Source organism: Uranotaenia lowii, chromosome 3, assembly GCF_029784155.1.
Source record: "Uranotaenia lowii strain MFRU-FL chromosome 3, ASM2978415v1, whole genome shotgun sequence".
Taxonomy (NCBI): Eukaryota; Metazoa; Arthropoda; class Insecta; order Diptera; family Culicidae; genus Uranotaenia; species Uranotaenia lowii.
In genome coordinates, this window is record NC_073693.1 from 31101544 (window position 1) to 31110449 (window position 8906).

An 8906-nucleotide genomic window follows, 5' to 3' on the forward strand; every position below is an offset into this window, starting at 1 on the left:
TGCCCAAATTAGTTTTGAACTCACCCATATTTCGGAACACGCATAGAGGGATTTTGGAGGTGGAAGAAAGCGTGGATTTAAATCTTTCTATGAGGATTGGAGGGTGATCTTTTTTTTTGCCTCATACGATCCACTAGTGAAATGACTAACTTATTTAAGTTTGTAGCTTCGACGCATAGTGAAGTGGTCCACTTGACATCTCCTCAAAAGTTTAACAACCCTCTTTTTTGAGCTGGTATATCTTCATGATTTGTCTCATTCTCTCTTCCATCTTCTCTAATGGTTCAGAACTCGCAGCACATCTTGGCCTCTGCTAGCCAACGATAAACACAACATCTGCTGAAATTTCTTTTTAACCACACATGGTATCCAGCGACCTGCGATATTTAAATGGGCATTTTTGCGCTATAACTTCAAGGCAGAATTCAAGCCGTTGCAAACTTTTCGTTAGGTCTTTTTTAACTTCTATTTGGTTCATTGTCAAGCCAATTTGAATTCCCAAAATAGTTTTATTTTTTTTATTTTACACCGGAGCGTTTTTTATTCTTTTTTCGACCATGTGTAGTGTTTTTCTTGTGTGCTTGGCTTTTTTTCTAAAAAAAAAAAGTTGGAAAGCTCATATCTCGAATCTCTTGAAGCAGTCTTTTCGTGAGTAGCAAAAACTTCCTCTATCAGTGGCACTTTAGAAGTGAATAGAAGCCATAGGTCCAAGTGCAAAAAAATCTGCTGAAAAATTTCGTAATTTTTAGTATACAGTTTTAGTTCGCTGTGGTCTACTTGCTCTATTTTTATTGACATAACAAAACAAGTACAGGAAGCCACCACCGACCCAAGACGGAAATCTGTACTCGAGAGCGACCCTACACAATCCTCTTTCCTTTCCTCTAGTTAAATTAATTAACAGTTGAGTAGCCGCGACGATTACACCCCCCCCCCCCCCCCCCTCACTAACACCACAGAAAAGTGAAAGTGAATACTCGGCACAAAAAAACTTTAGGTAGGTAGGAGTAGCCGCGACGATTACGGCCCCCCTCTTACTAACACCACAGAAAAGTGAAAGTGAATACTCGGCACAAAAAAACTTTATGAGTTATATGCCTTAATAAAACTACTTGTAAATAATAAAAAAAAAACAAAACAAAACAAGTACAGTAATTTTTTTTCACGGCTTTTTACTCGGTTTTTACACGTCGGAATTTAAGCGGTCTTTTTCAAAGAAAAACACTTAGAATCTTTTTGAGACCTGAGACTTCAGACATGAGACATGAGACCTGAGACTTGAGACATAAGAACAGAGGCCTGAGACCTAAGACCTAAGACAAGAGACATGCGACATGCGACATGAGACCTGAGACTTGAGACCTGAGACCTGAGGCATGAGTCCTGAGACTTGAGACAAAAGACGTGAGACCTGAGACATGAGACCTTGGATATGAGACATGAGACATGAAAGATGAGACCTGGGACATGCGACATTAGACATGAGGCATGAGACATAAGACATGAGACATGATACATGAGAGATGAGACATGCGACATCAGACATGAGACCTGAGACAAGAGACATGAGACTTGAGACCTGAGACATGAGACCTGAGGTCAAAGACAAAAGATATGAGACTTGAGACCTGAGACATGAGACATGAGACGGTTTTTGGGAATTAACGCGGTACGTATTACCGCGTAAAAAAAACCTTACTGTATTCTGATCCAATCTCGATCGTTATTTTATTCTCGTATTTCAATTTTTTCCCGAAATGAGCATACATCTTCCGAAGAAAAGGTGTGCTTCTTAATTTTACGATTTTATTGCAAACCGTAAGACCTAAAGATCTTCCTGACTAGAACAAAATTTCACGCTTTTTATCTTCGGATTTCCGAACACGTACAAACAAACAATAAAAATTCAACTATGTAAGTAAAAAAAATCCGTCTAAGCAAAATCATCTTTGCCACCAAAATTGAACCGTTTGCACATATCCATCAATAGTTGAAACACAGTTGGATTATTTTATAGGCCAAAAGGCATTTTCATGAATTTTTATTTCCCACCAGCTGGACTAAAAAAGATACAGAATGCAGTGCCTTACGTTGTTATGGGTTGAAACAACTGCACATTTATAAAAAATCGCTGATTCATTGTTAAAAGTTAACTGACAAAAGATGAATGATTTTACTGAAATACAAGGTGTATTAAAAAACTTTAAAATTAAATATCTCAGTGTACAGTTAAGGACTTCATTATCGGACCTCCGCAATTGAACTATGGTATTAATATGGAATTTTGCACAAGTGCAGGATTGGTTGTCTTCGTGGGTCTGCTAATTGCAGGACCATCAAATTCAGGTAACTGCTCGGCTAGTCTCACTATCCTTTTTATTCCCGGCTTGACGAACTGAAACCTCACCAATAACACGATGACGTTCTGGCTGTTAGATAGGGAGCACTTTCGGAGTGGAAAGGAGAGAAACGCACTGTTTGACGATCAAAACTGGAATACTTTATATCAATACATTCTGTCCTATTTATACTAAAACCATATCTATGGTAACATTTCCTAATTGTTTATTTCTAATAACACCAGCATGCATGCGTCTGTTGTTATTCATCTCATCGATTGCTTCGATGAGACGAATCTCAACACTGGCTTCTGGTTCGATAACCTCCTGGCGATTCGTTTTCTTGGCTCGGTTACCTTCCAATGGTTCCTGGCTCGATAACCTTCCGTGGCCTCGACTCTTTATACTTCCATCGGATCTGTCTCTAAGTTCATCCTTCGTTAATTCCATTTTTTATCCTTGCCACTAGTACTGGGTTCATAACCTGTTGAAAGTGGTTTTGGTTATGGAAAAAAAACTGCTGTTCAGGGTGGGGTCCAATACGTAATGGAGTTCGATCAATCGGTTCGATAACTGTGCGAATCCAAATAACTTCGGATTTTCGAAAGATAGTTATTGACACTATTGGTTGGGTTTGAACCTTCAATCTACCTATAGTTTGATGAAAAGATTTGAAAATGATGAATGAATTGACCGGTAAGTACGAGTTTTCGATAGGTTTTAGCATCAGGAGCTGGACATGTTTGTATAATCCTTCCAAGAAGACGTCCACCGTACGTCTCTATTTCGTCTGACTGGCTCTGTCAATCTACCAGTTCATCAGTAGATTGTAGGTCTTCCTTTCCAAAAGCTTCCCTACAAAAAAGTTTTACATTATACATATCTATTATCTTTGCTTCCCTGGTTCTAGTAAACATTGGCCTCGGAATCTTGCTTATGGTTCTGAACCATCCCTTGTCAAGAGAATTTTTAAGTACTGTCCAAAATTCTACAAGGAATCCCCAAATTTTAATCGATAGTCCCCAATTTTTCAATGTCGAGTCTCGATTTAAAGTCTCCTTTTCTCCTTCGTTCCAATGCCGTATGATTGTGGGAAGAGCTGAGTCAGTTTATCTGGTCACCTTTCGTAGATGTTACCAAAAGTAGAAGATAGATTTTTCTTTAAGTCTCAAGAACTCTAACCAAAGTTATGCGGTTTTGACCTGTATTTCATTCACGCGTGTTTTTTTTTGGTTTTCCACCCAACCTAGCTCTGAACCCGTTTGGAGCTACCGGTGCATCGGGGGTCGCTGCAAAAAGACCGCCATCGATCACAGCAAAAGTGATACCGTATCGAAAGCCATTAGTCTTCAGGTTTGTCGCTTGCTCTGCGACGGATCTTCGTACGGTACCGTTTGGCCTCGTCCCACAGGGGACGCTCGAATTGGAACCGATTTGGTACATCTGGATCTTGATGGGATGATTTTTGATTGGGTCGTTGAACACGATTTGTTAAGGGATCGCTGGGATGCTAGTGTGCAACGCTTTCGAGGTCAGTTGAAGAACAAGGCTGTTGAAGAAACGATACGTTCTGGTGGTAATCGACTGAAGGTTGTCGTGGAAGTTGGTTCCGACTCGTTGGTTTTGAACCATCAAACTGACGAGAGCTACAAATTGATGATCAAAGGGCCTCAAGAACATGCGATTGCGGTGAGTATCAAGGCGGCGACTTACTTTGGAGCTAGACATGGTTTGGAGACGCTTGCACAGCTAATAGTTTTCGACGACATTCGTAACGAACTTCTGGTGCTGACGGACGTTTTGTTGCAAGATGGTCCGAAATACCCCCATCGAGGACTATCGCTGGATACGTCGAGGAATTACGTGGATATTGCTTCACTTAAACGGACAATTGATACCTTGGCAATGGTCAAAATGAACGTTCTTCACTGGCATGTCACAGATTCGCACAGTTTTCCATTGGTTATCGAATCACAACCACTTTTGAGTAAATTTGGAGCCTACAACAAGAAACAAATCTACACCGCGGTGTAGGGAATGAGATGAATCATACATATTGTAATAAAAAAACATAAAGTTTAGAATATAGAATTGATAAGTAACCATTTCTATGTTAAAACGGGGTTCCTCTCCTTTTGTAAATATAGTTATAATCAGGTGGTATTTGGAGGTCATTTTACCCGAATGTACGAATGACAGCGGAGCGTGTAGTCCGACGAGACGGCATTCAGTTAACGAATGATATGAAAGAATGTTGTGCAAAAAGTTGTGTCGGAAAATTTATATTTTGTGCTACGAGTAGATCTTTCTTTTTCGTGATTAGTGCACATCGCTCAACAGTCACTACACATATCTGGATAATGTAACGTTCATTGTTCAGATACTGGTCAATGTATGGTTCTTCGGTGAGATGACTAGTCCAAATGACAACCGGACGTTTGTCCGTCTGGGTTCGATCCAATCGAGCGAGAGCTTCGGTTTGGAAGTAACTCCACAGTTGATAGAAATCGGAATCTTTCAAACCCCATCCTTTGGCTAGCATCCATTGCTGGATAGCTTCACTGGTGTTCCAGCATGCAATCGATACTTCATCACCTCCCATGTGAAATACGTCCGAATGAGAAAACATGGCATTCATTTCGCCGTAGATGTCCTCTAGAATGTCGTAGACTTTGTCGTTTGTAGGATCCAGCTGGCCACAAGGTGGTTCGTAACAGTACTTCTTCCATGGTTGCTGATTGAAACAGGCAGTAACGTTCAGCTTTTCCCAACCTTCTCCAACATGAGCTGGAGTGTCTAGCTCGGGAATGATGCGAACTCCCAAGGTTAAGGCGTAATCAACCAGGTCTTTAACCAGTGGGGATGATATTATCGTAAAACAGTTACTTCAGAAAGGTTACCGTTTGATAATGTCCAATTACGATGCGCTCTACCTGGACTGTGGTTTCTCGGGTTGGTTCGATTCCTCGCCCAATTGGTGCTCGCCCTACATTGGGTGGCAAAAGTTCTACAACAACGATCTCAAACCGATGGGTGGAGAGTTTGGAAATCAAATTTTGGGAGCGGAAGCTGCCCTTTGGCTCGAGCAGGTTGATCACCACTCACTGGACATTCGCATTTGGCCTCGCACCAGTGCCCTGGCGGAAAGATTGTGGTCCGATCCTGCCCATGGTTGGCAAGCTGCAGAATCACGAATGTTAGTTCACCGGGAAAGGCTGGCAGAGAACGGAATTGCAGCCGAAAGTTTGCAACCCCTCTGGTGTCTCCAGAACGAAGGAGATTGTCCACTTGCTCAAGGTTAGAAATTTTAGTTTTAATTTTTTTTCGACAAACTTGTCTTTAGATTTTAACTATGATTGCATTAAACTAGACAAATTTATTTAATTCTTTTCCTATTATGCCGAACTCCTTCCAATTCTTGTAGTATGTATTCTGAAACCTTTTTTTTTCGGATTGCTTCAACTTAGCAAAATTAAGACGATTTCCAGTGAGATTAATATCTGACGAATGATATTTTATTTACTTCATAATGTATACATATTTTAAAATAAAAATGGGTCGTTATTAATAATTACAGTACTATTTTAGACCTTGCCAGAGAAAAAAAAAACTTTCGCTCAAAATTTCTAATCAATCACGTGTCGGCTTTAGTTTCCAAGATTATTGATAGTTGATAAACAAAAAACAACTTAAGACTTTTTTCATTTAATACAGACGAAATAAATTTCTTTGTTCGAACTTATTTTTGTAAAAACAATAAGCGCTTGAAGACTTGCGATGGAAGAAAGCCACTCCGGTAGAAAAGCGATCCCATCAGCTGGATCATATCGAAAAGTTTGTTCGAGCACAATTCGCAACGATAACGATTTGAAATAGTTTCTAGATGAATCTGAAAGAGGCCAGATTAGTTAGAGTGGCTTACTTTTTGTTATATTGAGGCAACCAAATGAAAAAAAAAGCTTTTCCTCAAAGCGAATCACGCAAATAGCAGAAAGTACTAATTACTCAAACAGAAAAGAAAGGAAACCTAAAGAAGTCTTAGTAAATGCCGGCAGCGTACGTATCATCGCCGTGGCGGCCAAACTTGTAGATCAGCGACGCGAAGAAGATGAAGATGTTGTGCACCAGCAGGGCGTAACCGGGACCCTTCTCGATTTTGTCCCCGTTGGTGGCGAACTCGGCAATCATGATCCAGATGGCGGCGATGATGGACGCGAACCCGAGCACAAATCCGATGAACAGGAACACCTTGATGCCGCTTTCGCCCAGAACGCCACCCGTGTAGCCGGCGTTGACATTGAGCTGTGAAGGAGAAGAGGGAGAATTGTACACGTTATAAGATGGAAAAAGTTGATCACATGCTAACTGAAAGGGGGGTTTGCATGCGTCTCACAAATTTATTTAGATACCACTTGGATACTTGGATAGGCTTTCTTAGGCTGATTAATGAAAACCTTAGGACTTTGGAAACGTAAATTGCTAATTTTCAAGTAAAATGATTCAATTTATCTACGGTTCAAATGATTTTTCTATGAAATTTCTGGTACTAGCATTACAGAAATCTTTAAAAACTTTTTGGATAAAATCACAAAATTACAATTATTGTTTTGTCGAGAATTCAGAATTGAATTTGTGGAAATTTTTGATGCTGAGTTATATCAATAAGAAATTAAAAATCTTTCACCCAGTCTTAATTATTAAACTTTTCTCAATTCCGTCAATATTTAAGAACAAAAATATTTCACTTGTTAATGGTTTAATTTTTCCCAGTGTTTGAGATCTAACAGATTTTACAGAAGCCTTTTTCCCAAATGAAATTGGATAGAATAATTAAATTAAAAAAAAAATTTGCTGAGCATATTCATCACACAATTGATTGTTTGCTTGGAACGAAAAAATATTGATTCCAATTTTTGTTTTGCTTTTCCAGCACTCTTTAATGGGTTTTGAATGTCAAAGTGATAGTTAACTGGCTAGGGAAAAAATGTATTTAGAATAAAAAAAAAATGCAATTTTGCAATAAATAATATTGTATCTATTCCTTCAAAAGGAAACACAAAAAAGCTATAAAAAGGTTAACAACCCGAATGATATTTGATCTAGTTACTGGCATATGATTTATAATGTTAATCTAATAATGTTATCTATCGTAAAAATGGTAAATTGAATTAATTAGGTAAAAGCTTCGCGAGCCGCGGGTTGGTTGCTCATCTTTGGTTTGAAGGAATTAATAAATAAATTGTAAATTTTAATTTAAAATTCGTAGCTATTTTTATGATTCTAGGTTTCTGATTGTAGATTCACATCTTTTATATAAGATTTATATAAGATAAAAGATTCAACATCTTTTATATAAGTTTTGATTCCGTATGATATAATTATTTCTGTGTAATTTACATTTCCCGATTTATTTCGCTGAATTAAAAAAAAAACAAGAAAAACTGAATCTGAAACTGATCTGCTAGAATGTTTGAAATGAGTCATAGTTGAAAACATTTTACTGTTGAATTGGACGTTCGTTATCTATTTAAAAAAAAAAACATAAAAAGGTTGGAGTATTATCAGGTTAGGCCTAGTTGTTTTATCAACAAAAGCAAATAAATAATCCCAGAATAAATCGATTTGGTGGCTCATATAAAATGTTAAACTGTTATTTGTTTACCATGTCATTCGAGATGGAGTTCACCATGAAGAAACTGATGGTGGCCAGGATGCCACAGATGTAGTACGAGAAGTCCCATGAGTGTGGATGCACTGCGGCCGTATCAATGGCGATCCACCATCCGGCGAAGAACTACGGAAACCGAAGAAAAAAAAAAGTATCAAAATAAATCATTCTTCTTTACACCTGCCCAACGAGGGAGGAATCTGCAGGAATCAAATCCAATTAGCTTGCATTACTCACCAAAAATGACGCCACCAGGGTGGCAACAATATTTCGCCTTGGAACTCCATCGAACCAGAAGGACTGGCTGATTCTGTCCATGATAGACATCTTTGTTCGCTTCGGCCTGTTTGTTGTTGCTGGGGTAAATTTATACTTGGTTCCTCGAACCCTTTCGATTTCCACCGCTCGAGAATAGTTTTCGTTTACTTTCGAACGCTAGAAGAAAGATGCTTATCTTTCCGAAGCACTCGGTAGGTTTTATTCGAGGAATTGTACTGAATGTATTGATAAAAACTGAATTTATAATCTTTTCTGTTCCTTTCTCCACTACGCGAACTTATGTTTTTTCCTCCGATCAATGATGATGACTGATGCGTATTTTGACAGTCATCAGTGATGGATGAAAATGGAAGCATATTATGCACAGCTAAACGCACCGTAAAGAAGTTGTTTTTTCTGAAGGGGAAGCAATATCACCGTCAGCCATAAATTACGACCCTATTTTTATCGGAATATTCTCACACTTCGATTTCATCGTGAAACTAAAATAAGAAGGATGCGTTTCATTACGAAATTAGTAATTAAAAATGGATAATCTATAACAAAATTGCTTTTTTATAAAAGTTTTCTAAAAATCTAAAACTATCGTAATGGACGTCATTTATGGAATACCCTTTTCA

General features: G+C 38.6%; 3 protein-coding genes across 3 annotated transcripts; 2 read left to right on the forward strand and 1 right to left on the reverse strand.

Moving 5' to 3' along the window:
• Positions 1-3415: 3415 nt before the first annotated feature.
• Positions 3416-4373, forward strand: LOC129752063 (chitooligosaccharidolytic beta-N-acetylglucosaminidase-like). The gene is made up of 2 exons (XM_055747860.1): positions 3416-3420; positions 3590-4373. Exons 1-2 carry the CDS (start codon positions 3416-3418, stop codon positions 4371-4373), a joined length of 789 nt encoding a protein of 262 aa, XP_055603835.1.
• Positions 4374-4422: 49 nt separating this feature from the next.
• LOC129751002 (chitooligosaccharidolytic beta-N-acetylglucosaminidase-like) lies at positions 4423-5718 on the forward strand. The gene has a single exon (XM_055746236.1). The coding sequence runs from the start codon at positions 5249-5251 to the stop codon at positions 5639-5641; it is 393 nt and encodes a 130-aa protein (XP_055602211.1). The 5' UTR covers positions 4423-5248; the 3' UTR covers positions 5642-5718.
• Positions 5719-5820: 102 nt separating this feature from the next.
• Positions 5821-8599, reverse strand: LOC129754885 (transmembrane protein 50A). The gene is made up of 3 exons (XM_055751141.1): positions 8245-8599; positions 8002-8133; positions 5821-6641 (listed from the first exon to the last, which is right to left on the reverse strand). Exons 1-3 carry the CDS (start codon positions 8332-8334, stop codon positions 6378-6380), a joined length of 486 nt encoding a protein of 161 aa, XP_055607116.1. The 5' UTR covers positions 8335-8599; the 3' UTR covers positions 5821-6377.
• Between the last annotated feature and the right edge of the window lie 307 nt (positions 8600-8906).

Bases quoted from the DNA above. Each gene is read 5' to 3' on its own strand.
- LOC129751002 (XM_055746236.1), top strand. From the start codon at position 5,249: ATGTCCAATTACGATGCGCTCTACCTGGACTGTGGTTTCTCGGGTTGG.
- LOC129754885 (XM_055751141.1), bottom strand. From the start codon at position 8,334: ATGTCTATCATGGACAGAATCAGCCAGTCCTTCTGGTTCGATGGAGTT. The intron at 8,134-8,244 runs GTGAGTAATGCA...CGGTTTCCGTAG, and splicing joins CCCTGGTGGCGTCATTTTTG to TTCTTCGCCGGATGGTGGAT. The intron at 6,642-8,001 runs GTAAACAAATAA...TCTCCTTCACAG, and splicing joins ACTCCATCTCGAATGACATG to CTCAATGTCAACGCCGGCTA.